Raw genomic sequence first — 21,468 nt, 5'->3', positions numbered from 1 at the left:
AAGTTTGGGGGGTGTGGCTTCAAAGCTGTAAGAGTGGCAGCAGTTTGAAAATCTTCCCTGTCAAAGTCAATGGGAAAATTGGGGGGTTTGAAGTGGCGCCACAAAAAGACGGGGGGCGGGATCTCTTAGAAAAGTACAAGCAACCTGCTCCGCTATAGGGCGAAGAAGTGTGTGGAGTTTGGGTGTTGTACCCCTAAAACTGTAGGAGGAGTAGCGTTTAGAAAATGGGGGGCGCTAAGAATAAGAAGAAGCGGAAGAATAAGCCAAAGTGGAAGAACAGTCTGTGGGGTTTCAACCCAACATAATAATGATAGAATAACAAACAAAAACTTAGCTACAATCCCTTTTCTGACCACGTTGTGTATTAAAAGCCACAAAAAAACCCAAGAAAACAAAAGCTCTACAGCGTGATTGAGCAATATAATGATATCTAGTAAATTTCAAGTTTACAGACAGAAATAGTGTCAAATAATAAACATAGTAAAGCATTATTGTGTTTCATTCTACGTTTAAAAACAACTTCAGGGTATATGAAATAACACAAAACACAAAACTGTCTCTTCAGTATAAATCGCTTAGTTGCCATTTACCCCACTATCAGTGTTACCATTTGTTACATTTTTACAGTAGATTGAAAGGAATTTAGGGACTTGTATAAGTCAGGAAAAGTGTAAGGAGGCTGTTTGGGTAATTATGTGGTTATACCACGTGGTTATTACATGAAAAACAGAAGCTGTTGTATTTATACAGTTTGTATTATGATTTCAAATGATATGATTCCATAACAATATTGCTATGGTAACCGGTTTATCTCCTACTTGTTGATAACAGTTAATGTGATTATTATTATTATTATTTATATAGCGCCATCAATTTACACAGCACTTATGTGATGTCATGATTGCCATGGTGTCAAGTTTCACTTCTACTGTGTGGTATAAACTCCTGTGATGTCACAGTGTTATTGCCATGGTTACCAGTCTCACTCCTGCTGGGTGCTGTAAATCCATGTGATGTCACAATTCATTGCCATGGTAACCACTTTGGCTTATCTAGGGTAGTCCGAGATATCTCTTCATTCTTTCTCGAGACAGCGATAGGTACAGACCAAGACTTGTCCTGGTCTGTATCTAATCTGCGATTTTTTTCCTGCTTTTCTCCATTTTCAGGTAAGTTCTGCGACACTGGCAATTTGACCAATTACTGACGTTTGTAGTAGGTTTAACAGAATTTACACATTTAAGTAAAAATGTAAGAAGGTTTTGGGGTATCATCAGGGTATAAGAAATTCATGACGTTAGCAGATAAGCAGACACAGTCTGGAAAAGTAACATCCTATTGGACTAGGCTATTGCATTCCTATATAATATTTAGTGATGGGCGAAATTTTTCGCCAGGCCTGGATCTGAGGTGAATTTGCAATGTTTCGCCATTGGCGTATTTTTTGGCAAAATGGGAGGCAAAAATTTGTCGAGTAAAGATTCGGCGTGCGAAACAAAATTATCGCCCACGACAAAAAAAGGGTTTTTTTGACGCACATCATTTTTGATACAACAAACAAACCCCTTTTTGCCACGACCAAGCCCAATTTGCGACGCAGCGTTTTTTTTGACGCACAGTGAATTTTTCCACGGCAAATTTTCACTGAAGTTTCACGAAACAATTTGCCAACGACGAATTCGCTGCGAATCCATGCCTGTCGAAACAATTTGCTCATCACTACTTGATAGCTTTTAGATGGCGTATTTTCACTTTTAGATTTGTAGCAGTATTAACGCATTATAAATGGTGAAAAAATAGATTATATTATGTATAATATATATATTCCAAAAACTTCGCAAATCTTTGAAAAGATTAGCGAAACTGAGGAAAATCCGTTAAATGGCGGAATTTATTTTGATGCGTGTCATTTTTTTGTTACGCGTGACAATTTTTTTACGTGCGCATCAATATTTTTTTAAACTGTTACACACTAAATTGATGCCCCTTTTTGCGAAATAATCCGCCAATGGTGGATTTAATCAAATTTAAGTGTGGACAAAAGTCGACCAATGATGCTTGATTTTGTTCCATTAAGGCTGTAAAATGAAACAGTTAAGTTCGAAATATAGAAACCTGAATATATGTAAGATAGCATTTTTTTTTTACAATTTTTTTTGATATTTATAACTAGTAGTATCCAGAGGTTTGGAGGAATCGTTTCATTTGGTTCTGAAACATAGTTCCATATAAGTGTGTAATCATGTATAAATAATTCAATAAGATTATACTGAATGCTAATAGTGCTGTAATAAAGCAGTAATACAATAGAAGAGCAAGAGCTGTTTATAGGCTGATCCCTATAATCATGTCATGTTCTATCCCACAGAGAGTAACATCATCTGATATATACCATCCGGAGAGAGCAGAAGATGTATAGGGTAAGTTCCAATTCCACTGGTTTCCCTGTCAGGGCTAGTATTAGCTTGGGCACATAGGACATTTTCTATTGGCCGCGGCCCCTAGCATCATTGAGGATTCCATAGCTACATGTTGTAGTTTAATAGCTTATATATATTTAACTTTTATATCTATATAATAATATACGCTGTGGCTCAGGAATCCTTTAACATTAATGAGGCCAATACTATTATTTTCTGTCAGATAACTGTAGTTTATTCTGATACAGGGGCATACACATATATTATCCCATATGCCATTTCCCATTGTGTCCTGTTTAAACAAACAATCCTTACTTTGATTTTTCTCTGTGATAGTAAGGTAGTACAGGTATGGGATCCATTATCCGGAAACCCATTATCCAGAAAGATTCAAATGACAAAGAAGTCTATCTCCCATTATAAGAAAATAATTCTAATTTTTAAAGATAATTTCCTTTTTCTCTGTAATAATAAAACAGTACCTGTACTTAATCCCAACTAAGATATAATTACCCCTTTTTGGGGGCAGAACAGCCCTATTGGGTTTATTTCATGGTTAAATGATTCCTTTTTCTCTGATATAATAAAACAGTACCTGTACTTGATCCCAACTAAGATATAATTACCCCTTATTGGGGGCAGAACAGCCCTATTGGGTTTATTTAATGGTTAAATGATTCCCTTTTCTCTGTAATAATAAAACAGTACCTGTACTTGATCCCAACTAAGATATAATTACCCCTTATTGGGGGCAGAACAGCCCTATTGGGTTTATTTAATGGTTAAATGATTCCCTTTTCTCTGTAATAATAAAACAGTACCTGTACTTGATCCCAACTAAGATATAATTACCCCTTATTGGGGGCAGAACAGCCCTATTGGGTTTATTTAATGGTTAAATGATTCCCTTTTCTCTGTAATAATAAAACAGTACCTTGTACTTGATCCCAACTAAGATATAATTACCCCTTATTGGGGGCAGAACAGCCCTATTGGGTTTATTTAATGGTTAAATGATTCCCTTTTCTCTGTAATAATAAAACAGTACCTGTACTTGATCCCAACTAAGATATAATTACCCCTTATTGGGGGCAGAACAGGCCTATTGGGTTTATTTAATGGTTAAATGATTCCCTTTTCTCTGTAATAATAAAACAGTACCTGTACTTGATCCCAACTAAGATATAATTACCCCTTATTGGGGCAGAACAGTCCTATTGGGTTTATTTAATGGTTAAATGATTCCCTTTTCTCTGTAATAATAAAACAGTACCTGTACTTGATCCCAACTAAGATATAATTACCCCTTATTGGGGGCAGAACAGCCCTATTGGGTTTATTTCATGTTCAAATAATCTTTTAGTAAACTTATGGTATGGAGATCCAAATTACGGAAAGATCCCTTATCTGGAAAACCCCAGGTCCTGAGCATTCTGGATAACGGGTCCATACCTTGTACTTTTTTTAACTATCCATAAAACCGTGTTGATGGGACAGAAGCCTATTAATCAACATTCGTATTTGTGTCATTTTTGTGTTTTTTTTTTTCTACCACAACAAAACTCACTTTTTAAGCACAAATGATTCCATATTTATTAAAAAATCAGAATATGAATAATATGAATACATTGAAATCCTTGTTTTTGTATTTTTAAGTGTTTATCTAGAATTCTGGATAACAGATCCCACATCTGTGCTGTATATAATATAATGGTCCGTATATTTTTGTTTTTGCAGAGACTTGATACTCAGAAAGCAAAACCTATCATTTCTGTGATAAAATCAAAAGAGACTAAACAAGATGGTAAGTACAATGTCTATAACTCTGTACCCTTTATACCCGATACATAACCCCAATACACACAGGCTAAGGCACCCTGGGTATGGGGACCCCAATGGCCCTACCCAACCAATCTCTGGCTGAAAATTGGCCAAGTATCAATCAGGCAGGTTTGATTTTTTAGTCAGATCGAGGCCACATTGGCTCATTGATGTGGTCTTGGCTCCTATCTCTGTCATTGTAATTTAATTGTTTGGCCATATCCTTATAAGATATCCCAATATAGCCCAACTTAGGTGGGCACATTGGGGAAAGATCTGCTTGTTTGGTGATCTTGCCCTGGTAATTTCCTAGTTTATCAAAGTAACCTAAACAAGTGCATTTGCACTTACTGCAAGTTAATATGAGCACGTATGACCTTAGTGAATAGAATCAATACATTCCGAATTGATTGTCAATTCCAATGCTTTGCACTTGGGCCTGTCTTCATAAATGAGCTCTTATGTCAGAATTGCTAGATATATTTAGCATCCTTATTTTCCGATAATTAAAGAGCAATAGCTAGAACAGGGACATGTGTATAATAATACCCCAGTCACTATTTGGCCTGTAGTTGTATATGGGGGCTCCTGTATGGTTTCTTACATGAATAATGTTACGAGTTTGACTAAATGACAGGAGTTACTGCATTGGGCTCCACTGACTTAATTGTTATTATAAAAAAAATGAGGCTGCCAGTAACCTAATCTATCATTTGTTTTGTCCATGCAGTTTTAATGTTCGATGCATTGGTGAAGAAAACCATCCCTGTAGCCCCAAAGAAAACCAGAAGCACCAGGGAAATAGTGGAGACAGCTATAAAGGTCAGTTTCATACCTGTAATAGGAGCTATTTATTACTATACTAATATAATATATAATACAGTATAATAATTAGTATTACTACTAATGTATCTCTACCAGTGAGAGGCTGCTTTGCTGAAAGCATTTTTCTGTAGCGTAACCTTAAACGTAGAAATGTAGGTGCCATGTGACTGTCAGGCTTTGCTTGCTGACATTAAAGGAGAAGGAAAGTTAAGGTGGCCACACGTGGCGATCTGCGATCTTTCGTGCGACCATCGATCATCAGACCTGCCACTAACCTTCAGGGCTGAAACGGCAGATATGGAGGTAGAAACAATAGGATTTCTACCTCCTTCTGCCGATTCAGCCCTGACGGCAGATTTTGCTCAGGCGCCTTCTATGGCGCCCGATCAAAATCTTTTGACCTGGCCGATCGGCGAGTCGATATCAGCAGCCTCCTGCGATACCGGTCGACTCGCCAACTTACCATACACGCACCGAATATGATACGAAACAAGGTTTTGTACGATATTATCGGTGCGTGTATGGCCAGCTTTACACTAATTGGGGGGATGTGAATGTTAGGCACCCCCAGTAATTGTAATTACTTACCTGATTCGCTGAACTGGTGTCCTGTTAGGAGAAAACTGCACCGGCCCGGGGTATCAGGTGAGTTATTACAATCACTGCCAAAATGTTAGGCTCCCCACCAGCGACTGTACCTTTCCTTCTCCTTTATGTACAACTAGTGCAGTAAACTGTCAATGAAATTTCTGGCTTGGAGACAAGTTTTGGAAGCACAGAGACACAGTTTTACTCCAAGCAGAGCCTCCTGCAGGCCAGCAGTCCCCATGGGGCTACCAAACAGCCAATCACAGCCTTTATTTTGCATCCCCAGAGAACATTTTTTATGTTTGTGTGGCTCACCAATACTTTCTAAATCTTTCTAAAAAGAGTTTGGGGATCCCTATTTTGGACCTTAAAAAGTATATACAGCACTCCCCAGTAATATTCTTTAGCAGTGGGTACAATATTTTACTTAATTTGTTGACTTTTCCACATCAAAAATGCAAAAAAAAATGATGGATACTTATGTGGAAATAAATGGGCTATATTTACTAACATGTTTCATTCCCCAAACTCACAGGAAAAGAAGATCTTTAGTATGTCCGGCTGTTATCCTGTCCTGCGGAATTGCCTACAGAGAAGAGGATGGGTGGAAAAGACCATTTGCAGAAAAGGTAAGGCTGCACAAACATTGTACAACTATTTACTGGATAAGGGTGAAAGGGGTGCAATTGGTAAATATGGTGATAGTTACACTGCAACCTAAAACATATTAAAGAGAACATTTACTATAAAATGTAAGTCTCTGGCCCTGTTCACTATTCTGATATACAACCCCCAAAATCCTCTTAACTGAGCTGTTGCTTTGACCGTGCTATTTTGCAGTATATTTGGCCTCTAGAGAACTATAGTTAAGAATCCGTATTCTTCCAATAGTCTCTTAAACTGAAGGCTTTGGCTCAGGTGCCCAAATTAAGATTTGGATTAGGTGCCCAAATTAAGCCTATGGTTACCCTGCCCAGTAGCCAGGTAGTTGAAATATGGGGCAGATGCCCATTTTCTTTCCTGGTGCCTGTTCTCTATTGTTTTCATCAAGTTTAATATGTATCCCTTTAACTTTTGATAAAATACAACTCCCAGCAGCACTATGTACCTACATCCTAGGTGCCCAGGACCATTAAAGCTGGGTCCTCCCTGGTTTATTTTCCAAGAGCCTGTATCAAAATGATTTTCTATTTTATTTCTACATCTACTTACTGTATTATAGGAATTTAGTCTAAATGGAATATTTTTGTTTGCTTTTCAGTGACAGATGCCAACAAACTGGTTGATCCAGATGGAAACCTGAGATTCAAGGTAAACCCATTCTTTCAGCTTTTCTTTAGAGCTAATTTTATCTGATTTATTGGTATGGCTGATCTTGCTAATCTCATATAAAGTAAAGTGAGGGGATTAGCATACTGTATATATATATATATATATATATATATATATATATAGGATATTACATCTTCTAAAAGGGCTTTTTATCTATTTTATGGACTGTACTACAGTTCATATACCCAAAAGCAAGTCCCCATTATAACTGAACAATGGAGAAGCAATGCTGTGCATTATAATTTTAGTCTATAGTTTCACAACTGATTGATTAGAACTATCTTTGTTTCTCTTCTATAGGCAAGGCTTCTTTTCAATGTGGATCCCAACTTTTTCTGGATCCCAAGGGCTGATGCAATGAACTACGACTTACTCAGTGAGGATCAAATCATAAACCACTTCCAAAACGCAAAATGCTTCACAACCAAGGTGAGCCCCTTATACACATGGGGAATGATTTATCAACGTTCAAATTTGAGGGTTTTTTTGTGCTAAAGTAGAAAAATTTGATTTATGGTTCAAAAATGTGAATGTCTGATAGTTATTAAGTGGAAAACCAAAAACTCAAATGTAAAACTTCGGCATCTAAAAGCTTGCGAGTTTATGTAGAAGTCAATGGGAGTTGCCCTAGGCAAAGTCAAGCCATATTTTCAATTCGAGATTTTCAAGTTTTATTTGAGTTTGTAATCTCGCAAATTTGAATTTTTATATTCAAACAAGTTTTCCATATAAATACATAATTCAGAAATCTCGAAAACTGATAAACAAGCCCAATACATTCATGAAACCACATACCAACCACATACCCCTGAAATTCCCATTCATGTTTCATGTTACAGAGCTGGCAAATCAATAGGGAATGTAGGATATCACTGCTTCCTATATAAGATATTGCTTAGTTGCCAAACGATGCAGGTTTTAGAAGCAATCGCCTATATTCCAAGAATTCATAATATGTCTATATTGACATTAACTTTTGTTTATATCTCCCAAGTTTATAATTCCACTAACTCCTTTCTGTCTCTCTGCTAGGCGGGGTTGTGCACCCTATTGGACAGCATGTGTTGGTTTGCAGATGTTGATCCCTATTCATTTGTCCCACGTTGCTACAGACTGAGGCAGAAAGATGAACGTCAGGAATTTATTGGTAAGAGCACTTATACCTTTTGGCTTTTGCTAAGCACTTCTTATTTTAATGTGGGGAGAAGGCAGTCATTTTGGTATTATGGCTCAGTGTTCATAGACAATAATAGAAATACTTTATTCAGAATAGCAGTCCTATGGCAGGCATTAAAGCTATGGGCATTGGCCTTGTTAGATTTATAGTTCCTCTGGTCTCATTTTACTATAGACCATTCTTTCTTGTTTTACAATAGAGCAACGTCTCTAACAAACACCTTCCTTTCCTTTAGATGACTTCATTCAGACAGCTGCCCGTGGCATTTTGAAGTGGGTTTCGGATTCAAACATTCCAGATTATCCATGTGATAATACTCAACCTGGACAGAAACGTTGGATAGGAAAACAAAGCCATACTGAGTGGTTATGTAAGTAATATCATGATTTATTTCTAAATTAGTGCCTATAAGCTTGTATACCGTAGAATGTTCCCCAATTTTATTGGCTATATGTGCATTGACTCGGTCAGTTGTTATACTAAGGTACTGATTACTACAGACTAGTGCCCCCACAACCTTTGGTCATGTGATGTTGTTACAGGCGGTCTTTACGACAGATCATAAACAAGTAGATTAATCATTGTAGACTACTTTATTTCTTTTATTTGCCATAGTATATAAACTGATTAAGTTTGCACAAGCAGTTTATAGTGACCTATGAAATTCTTAAAGAAAAACTATACCCCCGTGCAATGTAGGCCCCTATAAAAATATATGGCATTAAAACAAGCCCTGGCTATATTCATATTTCATTTTGTATGATTTTCTCTGTGCATGGAAGGCACTCTCTAATGATCCTTTTCTTGTTTTGTTTTTAAAGCTGAAAGGACCACTCCCCAACCGACAGTCAAACCGGACATTATCTTGAAGGCTATTGATATTTGCAAGACATATCTGGACAAGTTGGAACACAAGGACATAGACAAAGAACTGCCAAAACCCAAGCCACCGGTGTTTTGGAAAGAATTCTTGAGAGACTATGAACGTGTTATCCAGTAAGTTTTGTCACATAGAATCAAATGCAGGGCGATTCAGTTGTATAGGGCAGGGGGGACTGTTTCTAGCAGGTTTAGAAAAATAATGATGGTTAAAAACGCTGCTTTTAAAGAAAATATGGTTAATCACTAGTGTCAAGTGCTTGTGTACAATAGATAGGGGCTGATTTATCAAAATTTGAGTTTGTGTTTTTTCACGATTCGAGAAAAAGCACAGTAAAAAAACTCAGAATATTCTTAAGAACCACGAGTAGTCTGTATAAAAATATTTAAGGTTTTTAACCCTTATTGAAAATGAATAGAACAATTCACAAGTATCCCCATTCTATACTTGTGTGCCCATATTTATATATGTGAGATAATAAAGGGAAAGTAATGAATTTTCTAAAATCAACCTTTCCTTTGTCTTTTTGCAGCGATGGCGCCACCATAGAGAATGCTACACTCTATGCTACTAGGTGCCATTCTCTCTTACACACTCTTGAGGCAGTGTGCCCTCAGATCGACATTGAAGGTGAAAGGAATATCTGGATTATAAAACCAGGAGCCAAATCCCGAGGAATTGGTATGAGACCTGCCTAATTTGTATATTTTATATGTCACAGTTAATCTGACTGTTCCATTGAGATTGTTATAGATGAAGTTGTTCTGACTGTACATATTTTCACAGGGATAATATGCAAGAACAATTTGGAAGACATTATGTCGCTTCTGGACAGAGACCCAGTGATTCCCAATGATGATTTCTGCGTGGTACAGAAATACATAGAGAGGCCACTCTTAATCCACGGAACTAAATTTGATGTGCGTCAGTGGTTTCTGGTGACGGATTGGAACCCTCTTACCATTTGGTTCTACAAGAGGTGTTATCTCCGATTCTCGTCACAGATTTTCTCACTTAAGAATCTAAACAGGTTGGTAGAGGTTTGACCATTTCAGCTACTTCTAGTGCCAAAGACATGTAGACATCCCCTCCCCTGCTCTCCCCTAGTTTGTTTATCATTCGAAGACATAACTATATTCTGGTGATGTTGCAAGTCAATATGTACCACTACCTGTCTCTTTAACATATTGATCTGCATCATCTCAAAGTAATATCAAATGCAGAAGCCCTGGTGGGCCCTGCACCCCCCCAGTCCGACCCTGCCCTGTCCTGAGCATTCTGGATAATAGGTCCCATACCTGTACTAATTCTTTTAGATTGTAACAATTAAGGTAGTTAAGGTTAAACTATAAGCACATAAACCCTTACAATGAATGGTGTTATTGTTTTTGCAGATCTGTACATCTATGCAACAATGCCGTACAGAAGTACTGTAAGAACTCCCCGGCGCGTCATCCTGACCTTCCTGATGAGAACATGTGGCATGACTATCAGTTGAAGCATTATCTGAAGCTGATAGGCGCATTTCATGCATGGGATGACATAATGTTGCCAGGGATGAAGGAAATTATCATCCAAACAATGAAGAGTGCACAGGATAAAGTAGTGCACAGAAAAAACACATTTCATCTATACGGTGCAGACTTTATGTTTGGCGAGAATTTCCAGCCATGGCTGATAGAGATCAATGCCAGCCCTGCACTGTCAAAAGCCACATCTGTAAGCAGCAAGCTCAGTGCACAGGTCCAAGAAGACATCCTACGTCTCATCCTGGACCGAAGAGAAGACAGCAAATGTGATGTGGGAGACTTTGAGCTCCTATATCAGCAGGTATGTATATAGCAACCAATATTTGTCTATTTATTATTAGTTAAAAGAAACACATACACACACTAAATGGTGGCTGAAAGGCAACCAGTAGACATGGGTTAGGCTGTACAAAGCACTTTTCAAGAATAGGGGTGTAAGGACTAGACACACAAAGGGGGTGATTTATCAACGTTCGAGTTTGATTTTTTTCACAAATTAAGTGAAGATTCGAATTGTGGTTCAAAAACTCGAATGCCTGTTGTTTATTAAGTGCAAAAAAAAACAAAAAAATGTAATACGTTGTCATCTAAAAGCTTGTGAGTTTATATAGAAATCAATGGGAGTTGTCCTAGGCAAAGTCAAGCCGTCATTTCAATTCGAGTTTTTAGAATTTTTCAAGTTTTTTTTTTTCAAATTTGTAAACTTGAAAATTTGAGGTATTTGAGTTTTTTCATACAAACGAGGTTTCCTTATTAATAAACAAGCGAGCATTCGATATGCGAGTTTATTCGATACAGAAAAACAAACTCAAATTCACAAACTCGAAAACTGATAAATAAGCCCATTAGTATGCTGCAGTTGTGAAAAGGTGGCTAATTTGAAGATAATAACATTCATTTCCTGCTGTTCTAACTATTTTACCTTGTTGAATTTTAGCCTAAAATTGAAATGCCTATTTCAAGAGAAAACCTGCTAGTGAAAGGAGTTGCTATTAAAAAGCCGCGTCTGCTACAAAAACGCTATACTCCTAGAATTATCAAACATGACTGCCAGAGTCCTTGCAAGCCAAGTGACTCTGCAGCCGATGAAGAGAAGGAAACAAAGATAAAAGTTCCTAGTACTTTAAAGAAGTTAGATATACTTCCTAAGAAGATAGTACTAGATGATATCAAAGGAGCAACAAAGCCTTTGAAACCCAAGGATCTTGTGGTTCCTAAGAAAGAGGAGCCAAAGCTTTCGATCCTGGATTTCAGGCAACTAAATCCAACTAGAAAACCGCGAGATCACAGCAAAGAGAGAGTAGATCTCCGTCCAACAACCAAACCTATGTTGGAAAAGTTAGATATACTTCCTAAGAAGATAGTACTAGATGATATCATAGGAAGAACCAAGCCTTTGAAACACAAGGATCTTGTGGTGCCTAAGAAAGAAGAGCCAAAGCTTTCGATTCTGGATTTCAGGCAACTGAATCCAACTAGAAAACCGCGAGATCACAGCAAAGAGAGAGTAGATCTCCATCCTACAACCAAACCTATATTGGAAAAGCATCTCAAAGTAAAGGATACGGCAAAAAAAGTGGAATCTGAAAAAGAGACGCTTAAACTTCTCCCTTGTTTATTCTGCAAGGGACAGATTTGCACGTGCCGCAAACCCTCGAAGAAAGTTTTTAGAACTACTGGATTTCCCTCCGATATTTGGCAGATAAGAAAATAAGATAATTCCCGACCCCTCAGGTTGGGCAAGAAGTATGTGCAGTGTAGGGTGGGTGGTGGGCCAAACTGCACGAAGACAATTCTGCTTCAACTTATTAATGAGGATTCGTCATAATAAGCGCTAGAGGCAAACTGGTGACCGTCCTCAGGAGAAGCAAGGTAAGGGACTTAGTCAACAATGACAAATTACCAAGTCTAATACATGTGTCAAAAGAGCATTTTTATAACCTACTGAATTTCTTTTAGATTGTTGGAAGAGAAAAAAATGAGATACACGGCATGAAGTATTTCCTGCATATTCCGTAGCTGAGGGTTAAGGATATGCAAGCCTGCCTGACCCCTCAGGTTGGGCAAGAAGTATGTGCAGTGTAGGGTGGGTGGTGGGCCAAACTGCACGAAGACAATTCTGCTTCAACTTATTGATGAGGATTCGTCATAATAAGCGCTAGAGGCAAACTGGTGACCGTCGTCAGGAGAAGCAAGGTAAGGGACTTAGTCAACAATGACAAATTACCAAGTCTAATACATAACCTACTGAATTTCTTTTAGATTTTTGGAAGAGAAAAAAATGAGATACACGGCATGAAGTATTTCCTGCATATTCCGTAGCTGAGGGTTAAGGATATGCAAGCCTGCCTGACCCCTCAGGTTGGGCAAGAAGTATGTGCAGTGTAGGGTGGGTGGTGGGCCAAACTGCACGAAGACAATTCTGCTTCAACATATTAATGAGGATTCGTCATGATAAGCGCTAGAGGCAAACTGGTGACCGTCCTCAGGAGAAGCAAGGTAAGGGACTTAGTCAACAATGACAAATTACCAAGTCTAATACATAACCTACTGAATATCTTTTAGATTTTTGGAAGAGAAAAAAATGAGATACACGGCATGAAGTGTTTCCTGCATATTCTGTAGCTGAGGGTTAAGGATATGCAAGCCTGCCTGACCCCTCAGGTTGGGCAAGAAGTATGTGCAGTGTAGGGTGGGTGGTGGGCCAAACTGCACGAAGACAATTCTGCTTCAACATATTAATGAGGATTCGTCATGATAAGCGCTAGAGGCAAACTGGTGACCGTACTCAGGAGAAGCAAGGTAAGGGACTTAGTCAACAATGACAAATTACCAAGTCTAATACATAACCTACTGAATATCTTTTAGATTTTTGGAAGAGAAAAAAATGAGATACACGGCATGAAGTGTTTCCTGCATATTCCGTAGCTGAGGGTTAAGGATATGCAAGCCTGCCTGACCCCTCAGGTTGGGCAAGAAGTATGTTACCTGTGGAGTGTAGGCTGCAAGGACTAGATGGACTAGAAGCAAACGGGTGACTGTCATCAGAAGAGACAAAAGGAAAGATGGTGGATACTGCTCTACATCCGACCAATTCGTTCCCAGGATACCCTTCTAGTTTTTTGTAAAATATCGTTTCTTTTATTAATGTTTTCATTAATAAAATGTATGAAAGATACATGAGGATATTTGTTGTAGGTTTGATTTAGGATTCAGATACCCAATTATATTTAGGGTAAAAGGTGGCCGGCCAACCTAACAATTAGAATAAAATGACAGATAAATTAGGGTCTTTTAAATACACTCTTGAATGAATTCATTACTCATTTTAATCAAATAGTTAAACCTTTTTAAAGTGATTTCCTTTTTCTCTGTAATAATAAAACAGTACCTGTACTTGATCCCAACTAAGATATAATTACCCCTTATTGGGGGCAGAACAGCCCTATTGGGTTTATTTAATGGTTAAATGATTCCCTTTTCTCTGTAATAATAAAACAGTACCTGTACTTGATCCCAACAAAGATATAATTACCCCTTATTGGGGGCAGAACAGCCCTATTGGGTTTATTTAATGGTTAAATGATTCCCTTTTCTCTGTAATAATAAAACAGTACCTGTACTTGATCCCAACTAAGATATAATTACCCCTTATTGGGGGCAGAACAGTCCTATTGGGTTTATTTAATGTATAAATGATTTTTTAGTAGACTTAAGGTATGGAGATCCAAATTACTGAAAGACCCCTTATCCAGAAAACCCCAGGTCCCCAGGTCCCAGGGTCCATTGTTAGCAAATCATTTCTATTGTAAAACATTTTCTATTCTATAATAATAAAACAGTCCCTTATACTCAGTGTCAGACTGGCCCACAGGGATACCAGGAAAATTCCCGGTGGGCCCAGGTGTCAGTGGGCCCTCCTTCTAGCCATTTGGTCTAAATTATAGTCATTCCCTATTTCTCTATGGGAAGAAAACAACTAAATATACAGAAGAATAGATTATAGTATATAAAGATAAAAACTAGGAAAATATAGAGACTGAGTAAGAAGTGGATGAAAAATGGTTCGGAGGGTGGGCTCATGGTCTAAGGTTTTCTGGTGGGCCCCTAGGGTCCCAGTCCGACACTGCTTATACTTTATGGAAACTAAGTTGCAAAAACCCATATTGGTGGTAAAATAATCCTATTGCATTAATTTAATGTTTAAATGATTTTTAGTACACAAAGGGCCACATTTATAAAAGTACGATTGTTTCCGAATACAAATTTTTTTAAATTTTTTCTAAGTTTTCTTACTGTGCGTATTTTTTGAGACTTTTTCATGAATTTGCGCAACAATTTGTGCAACAAAATCGTATTTGTCGCAGCAAGTACGAAAGTTTCAGATTCATTCAAGCTTTGGTATCGTGACTTTCCTTGGGCCAGGTTGGAGCTGCAGAGTGCCATTGAGCCCTATGGGAGACTTTCCTTGGGCCGGGTTGGAGCTGCAGAGTGCCATTGAGCCCTATGGGAGACTTTCCTTGGGCCGGGTTAGAGCTGCAGAGTGCCATTGAGCCCTATGGGAGACTTTCCTTGGGCCGGGTTGGAGCTGCAGAGTGCCATTGAGCCCTATGGGAGACTTTCCTTGGGCCGGGTTGGAGCTGCAGAGTGCCATTGAGCCCTATGGGAGACTTTCCTTGGGCCGAGTTGGAGCTGCAGAGTGCCATTGAGCCCTATGGGAGACTTTCCTTGGGCCGGGTTGGAACTGCAGGGTGCCATTGAGCCCTATGGGAGACTTTTCTTGGGCCAGGTTGGAGCTGCAGAGTGCCATTGAGCCCTATGGGAGACTTTCCTTGGGCCGGGTTGGAGCTGCAGAGTGCCATCGAGCCCTATGGGAGACTTTCCTTGGGCCGGGTTGGAGCTGCAGAGTGCCATCGAGCCCTATGGGTGACTTTCCTTGGGCCAGGTTGGAGCTGCAGAGTGCCATTGAGCCCTATGGGAAACTTTCCTTGGGCCAGGTTGGAGCTGCAGAGTGCCATTGAGCCCTATGGGTGACTTTCCTTGGGCCAGGTTGGAGCTGCAGAGTGCCATTGAGCCCTATGGGAGACTTTCCTTGGGCCAGGTTGGAGCTGCAGAGTGCCATTGAGCCCTATGGGTGACTTTCCTTGGGCCAGGTTGGAGCTGCAGAGTGCCATTGAGCCCTATGGGAGACTTTCCTTGGGCCAGGTTGGAGCTGCAGAGTGCCATCGAGCCCTATGGGAGGCTTTCCTTGGGCCAGGTTGGAGCTGCAGAGTGCCATTGAGCCCTATGGGAGACTTTCCTTGGGCAGGGGTTGGAGCTGCAGAGTGCCATCGAGCCCTATGGGAGACTTTCCTTGGGCCAGGTTGGAGCTGCAGAGTGCCATCGAGCCCTATGGGAGGCTTTCCTTGGGCCGGGTTGGAGCTGCAGAGTGCCATCGAGCCCTATGGGAGACTTTCATTGGGCCAGGTTGGAGCTGCAGAGTGCCATTGAGCCCTATGGGAGACTCTCCTTGGGCCAGGTTGGAGCTGCAGAGTGCCATTGAGGCCTATGGGAGGCTTTCCTTGGGCCGGGTTGGAGCTGCAGAGTGCCATTGAGCCCTATGGGAGACTCTCCTTGAGCCAGGTTGGAGCTGCAGAGTGCCATTGAGGCCTATGGGAGGCTTTCCTTGGGCCGGGTTGGAGCTGCAGAGTGCCATTGAGCCCTATGGGAGACTCTCCTTGGGCCAGGTTGGAGCTGCAGAGTGCCATTGAGGCCTATGGGAGGCTTTCCTTGGGCCGGGTTGGAGCTGCAGAGTGCCATTGAGCCCTATGGGAGACTCTCCTTGGGCCAGGTTGGAGCTGCAGAGTGCCATTGAGCCCTATGGGAGACTTTCCTTGGGCCGGGTTGGAGCTGCAGAGTGCCATTGAGCCCTATGGGAGACTTTCCTTGGGCCGGGTTGGAGCTGCAGAGTGCCATCGAGCCCTATGGGAGGCTTTCCTTGGGCCGGGTTGGAGCTGCAGAGTACCATCGAGCCCTATGGGAGACTTTCCTTGGGCCAGGTTGGAGCTGCAGAGTGCCATCGAGCCCTATGGGAGGCTTCCTTGGGCCGGGTTGAAGCTGCAGAGTGCCATTGAGTCCTATGGGAGGCTTTCCTTGGGCGGGGTTGGAGCTGCAGAGTGCCATTGAGCCCTTGGGAGACTTTCCTTGGGCCAGGTTGGAGCTGCAGAGTGCCATTGAGCCCTATGGGAGGCTTTCCTTGGGCCGGGTTGGAGCTGCAGAGTGCCATTGAGCCCTATGGGAGACTTTCCTTGGGCCGGGTTGGAGCTGCAGAGTGCCATTGAGCCCTATGGGAGACTTTCCTTGGGCCAGGTTGGAGCTGCAGAGTGCCATTGAGCCCTATGGGAGACTTTCCTTGGGCCGGGTTGGAGCTGCAGAGTGCCATTGAGCCCTATGGGAGACTTTCCTTGGGCCGGGTTGGAGCTGCAGAGTGCCATTGAGCCCTATGGGAGACTTTCCTTGGGCCGGGTTGGAGCTGCAGAGTGCCATTGAGCCCTATGGGAGACTTTCCTTGGGCCGGGTTGGAGCTGCAGAGTGCCATCGAGCCCTATGGGAGACTTTCCTTGGGCCAGGTTGGAGCTGCAGAGTGCCATTGAGCCCTATGGGAGACTTTCCTTGGGCCGGGTTGGAGCTGCAGAGTGCCATTGAGCCCTATGGGAGACTTTCCTTGGGCCGGGTTGGAGCTGCAGAGTGCCATTGAGCCCTATGGGAGACTTTCCTTGGGCCGGGTTGGAGCTGCAGAGTGCCATTGAGCCCTATGGGAGACTTTCCTTGGGCCGGGTTGGAGCTGCAGAGTCATTGAGCCCTATGGGAGGCTTCCAAAAACATGCACAAAAGGATCAAAGTCAGAATGGTTTTCCCGCTGTTTACGATTGTTCGCATACAAACATTCCGTGACTTACGATATTATTCGGACTATTACGATTTTTTCGTAAGCATTTTCGTGACATTTCCAATCATCAGAAATTATCATATTTAATCCAAATTGTACCCATTTCGTATTTTGTTGAATGTGCCCCAAAGTGTGATGATCCAAATTCCAGAATGATCCCTTATCTGGAAAATCCCAAGTCCCAAGCATTCTAGATACTACATCCTATACCTGTATTAACAGTTCAACACCCAAATCAGTCAGTAACTATAATTGTATGATGCCTAAATAAATAGTTGATAAACAGTGATAATGGATTTAATTAATAAAATGAATCCATATTAAATTAGTGATAATTATAAAATAAATGTGATTATATTAAAACCTAATGAATGGCCCCTACCAGTCTAATACCTACTTTTGATTAAGGAGGGCATTTACTCAGGCTTCTTGCTTATTATGCAACAAAACCGCAACAAATCTGACTGCAAAAATACGCCAGCAAAAATCTATAGAGATTATGTAGAAGTCAATGGCAGATGTCCCTGTTACAACTGAAAGATCTTTCTTTGCTTTGTGGTTTTTGAGGTTTTCAGGGTTTTTGACGCTGGCTTTTGTACGGCAGTTTTTATGTGATAAATCTAAAAAGTTGAGGTTTTTTTTTTTTTCTTCCGTGCTTTTTCAATTTGGATCTTTTGATAAATGACATTTGCGGAAATTTACTTTTGTTTAGCAGTGGTTTATAAAAGCTATAAACCCACGAAAATCTGAATTTTAACATATCTTGCCCGAAATGTATAGTGCAGTTGAAAAAGAAAGGAATATTGGTAGGTGACTAATTAAAAAAACAAAAAACCAAGGTGCACAGTATGCAAAACTAGGATTCACTATTGAGGGGACAAATTGACTCCTATTGGCATCTATGGCTGATGTCTACTTTTACCCAGCAAGATACCCCAACCTCGGTTCTATATTTATATACAGGTATGGGACCCGTTATCCAGAATGCTGGGGACCTGGAGTTTTTCAGATAAAGGATCTCCATACCTTAAGTCTACAAATAAATCATTTAACATTAATTAGACCCAATAACATTGTTCTGCCCCCAATAAGGGGTAATTATATCTTAGCTGGGATCAAGTACAGGTACTGTTTTATTATTACAGAGAAAAGGGAATCATTTAACCATTAAATAAACCCAATAGGGCTGTTCTGCCCCCAATAAGGGGTAATTATATCTTAGTTGGGATCAAGTACAGGTACTGTTTTATTATTACAGAGAAAAGGGAATCATTTCACCATTAAATAAACCCAATAGGACTGTTCTGCCCCCAATAAGGGGTAATTATATCTTAGTTGGGATCAAGTACAGGTACTGTTTTATTATTACAGAGAAAAGGGAATCATTTAACCATGAAATAAACCCAATAGGGCTGTTCTGCCCCCAATAAGGGGTAATTATATCTTAGTTGGGATCAAGTACAGGTACTGTTTTATTATTACAGAGAAAAGGGGATCATTTAACCATTAAATAAACCCAATAGGGCTGTTCTGCCCCCAATAAGGGGTAATTATATCTTAGTTGGGATCAAGTACAGGTACTGTTTTATTATTACAGAGAAAAGGGAATCATTTAACCATTAAATAAACCCAATAGGGCTGTTCTGCCCCCAATAAGGGGTACTTATATCTCAGTTGGGATCAAGTACAGCTACTGTTTTATTATTACAGAGAAAAACACAATATAAAAAAAATGTAATTATTTGATTATAATGGAATCTATGGGAGATGGAAATTTCTGGATAACGAGTTTCCGGATAATGGGCCCCATACCTGTAATAAAAAGTAACAATAACAATAAAATTGTAGCCTCACTGAGCAATAGTCTTCTTGGCTGCCAGGGTCAGAAACCCCTATTTGAAAGCTGAGAAGAGGCAGAAGAAGAAGGCAAATAACTCAAAAAATGTAAAAAAAAAAAATGTTGTTTAAGCTATTACAGGTATGTTTATAGATATCCCCGACGTTATTATTATTATTTTACCATTTCTGATAGTGACAGTGTTCCAAACATCCCTGCTATATTTAGTACCTAGCCTCAGGTAATGGTTGATCTATAAAATGCATACAGGATCTTCCAGTCAGGGTTCTGTATCTCCAGCACTGCAGGCTCCATGCTAAGTCATGGTTTCCCAAAGCAACATGACAAAGAAGCGATTTCTTTGCTTATAGATACAAATATTTTTCTTGATATTCACTCACTCATTGGGGGGGATCCAAACCTCTGCGGTCCTGATGAGAAAAGAACAGGGGGACTGTAAAGATTTTCCACCAGCTATTGGATAACCCTCCTGTGATTATGGTTTAGTGCTACCCCCTTGTCTTAGCCTCCGAGTCAGGCCTCAGGAATTGTACTGAGAACTTATTTCCACAGAAAAGGGGCTTTGGTGTGTGCCAGAAATCTCAATAAAATGTGTTCCATCTGTAATAGATATGAGTTCTAACTACATTCCTCTATCAGGTTCATTGCATGAATATATGACACTAGCCAGAGGGCACCGTGCCATTCGGGTATGACTGGCATCTTTGTACAGATAGGCAGGGAATACAATTTACAATAGAAGTTGCTACTTCAGTATTTATGTCTTACATTTGTTAATAATCCACTCTACATTATGTGATATAAGACGCTGTTTTAGCCACCCAACCTTTGCCACCCAAACACAGCACAGCATTATTTTAAACGTCTTTGCAATATACATTGAGAAAAATCTGCAGACTTTTCATGATTTTAATGTAATAATCTGGTTTGGAACAGTTCCCTAAGCCCCGCCCCCTGTTCCCCTGCTGGTCTGGCTGGCTACTTTGTGACTCAAATAAATGTAACAGTAGTCGCCTGTCCTCAGCCTTCAGCCTGCATCCACCCAATCCCACAATTCCCTGCACACGTGATGTCAATAAGGAAAGGAACATCCCAGTGCAATGCATTGTGGGTTATGTAGTTACTGCATGCTGTCTGTAAGCTGTGGAGAAGTTGTTACAATTTGTAACATCAATGTTTTAGTCCCTCCTCCCCTGCCAGGATTTAAAATGATGCAGAACTGTTTTGAAGCTGGATTTCAGCATATAAAAATGGTATTTATTCATAATTTTTAAAAATGATTCCCTTTTCTCTGTAATAATAAAACAGTACCTGTACTTGATCCCAACTAAGATATAATTACCCCTTATTGGGGCAGAACAGCCCTATTGGGTTTATTTAATGGTTAAATGATTCCCTTTTCTCTGTAATAATAAAACAGTACCTGTACTTGATCCCAACTAAGATATAATTACCCCTTATTGGGGGCAGAACAGCCCTATTGGGTTTATTTAATGGTTAAATGATTTCCTTTTCTCTGTAATAATAAAACAGTACCTGTACTTGATCCCAACTAAGATATAATTACCCCTTATTGGGGGTAGAACAGCCCTATTGGGTTTATTTAATGGTTAAATGATTCCCTTTTCTCTGTAATAATAAAACAGTACCTGTACTTGATCCCAACTAAGATATAATTAATCCTTATTGGAGGCAAAACAATCCTATTGGTTTTAAATTATGTTTAAATGATTTTTTAGTAGACATATGGCAAGGAGATCCAAAAGCCCGGGTCCTGAGCATTCTGGATAACAGTTCCTATACCTGTTATAATAGGTTCCTCCACAAAATGCCCTAGGAACAGGGTCCCTTGCCCAAACATTTCACCCCTGTATATTTTTCACACCACAGCATCTACCAGAAGCTTATTTTCTGCAGTGCTGTCAAAGAATGACCAACTGCTCCATACCAGCCTACTGTTATACTGTGCATATAAATGCTGTAAAATGTGGGTAAGCCAATCACCAACCTAAGGCCCTTGTGTTCTATTCTAGAGGGCAAAGATCTACGCCTATTGGTGCAACCCAATTATTTACTTATACAGCACATTATGTGCATTAAGTGCACAGAA

General features: G+C 40.1%; 2 protein-coding genes across 2 annotated transcripts; both read left to right on the top strand.

Annotated features, from left to right (window-relative positions):
- The first annotated feature begins 4,152 nt into the window (after positions 1-4,152).
- On the top strand, positions 4,153-11,025 carry LOC116410516 (tubulin monoglycylase TTLL3-like). Its single transcript, XM_031901358.1, has 11 exons — positions 4,153-4,224; positions 4,972-5,063; positions 6,190-6,283; positions 6,916-6,965; positions 7,287-7,415; positions 8,019-8,133; positions 8,399-8,533; positions 8,985-9,159; positions 9,576-9,724; positions 9,830-10,073; positions 10,438-11,025. The coding sequence occupies exons 2-11, from the start codon at positions 4,977-4,979 to the stop codon at positions 10,883-10,885; spliced, it is 1,626 nt and encodes a 541-aa protein (XP_031757218.1). The 5' UTR covers positions 4,153-4,224; positions 4,972-4,976; the 3' UTR covers positions 10,886-11,025.
- Positions 11,026-11,463: 438 nt separating this feature from the next.
- LOC116410277 lies at positions 11,464-13,180 on the top strand. The gene is made up of 2 exons (XM_031900474.1): positions 11,464-12,444; positions 12,532-13,180. The coding sequence occupies exon 1, from the start codon at positions 11,522-11,524 to the stop codon at positions 12,284-12,286; it is 765 nt and encodes a 254-aa protein (XP_031756334.1). The 5' UTR covers positions 11,464-11,521; the 3' UTR covers positions 12,287-12,444; positions 12,532-13,180.
- Positions 13,181-21,468: the final 8,288 nt, after the last annotated feature.

Source organism: Xenopus tropicalis, chromosome 4 (genome assembly GCF_000004195.4).
Source record: "Xenopus tropicalis strain Nigerian chromosome 4, UCB_Xtro_10.0, whole genome shotgun sequence".
Lineage (NCBI taxonomy): Eukaryota > Metazoa > Chordata > Amphibia > Anura > Pipidae > Xenopus > Xenopus tropicalis.
This window is presented reverse-complemented; position numbering and strand designations above follow the sequence as displayed.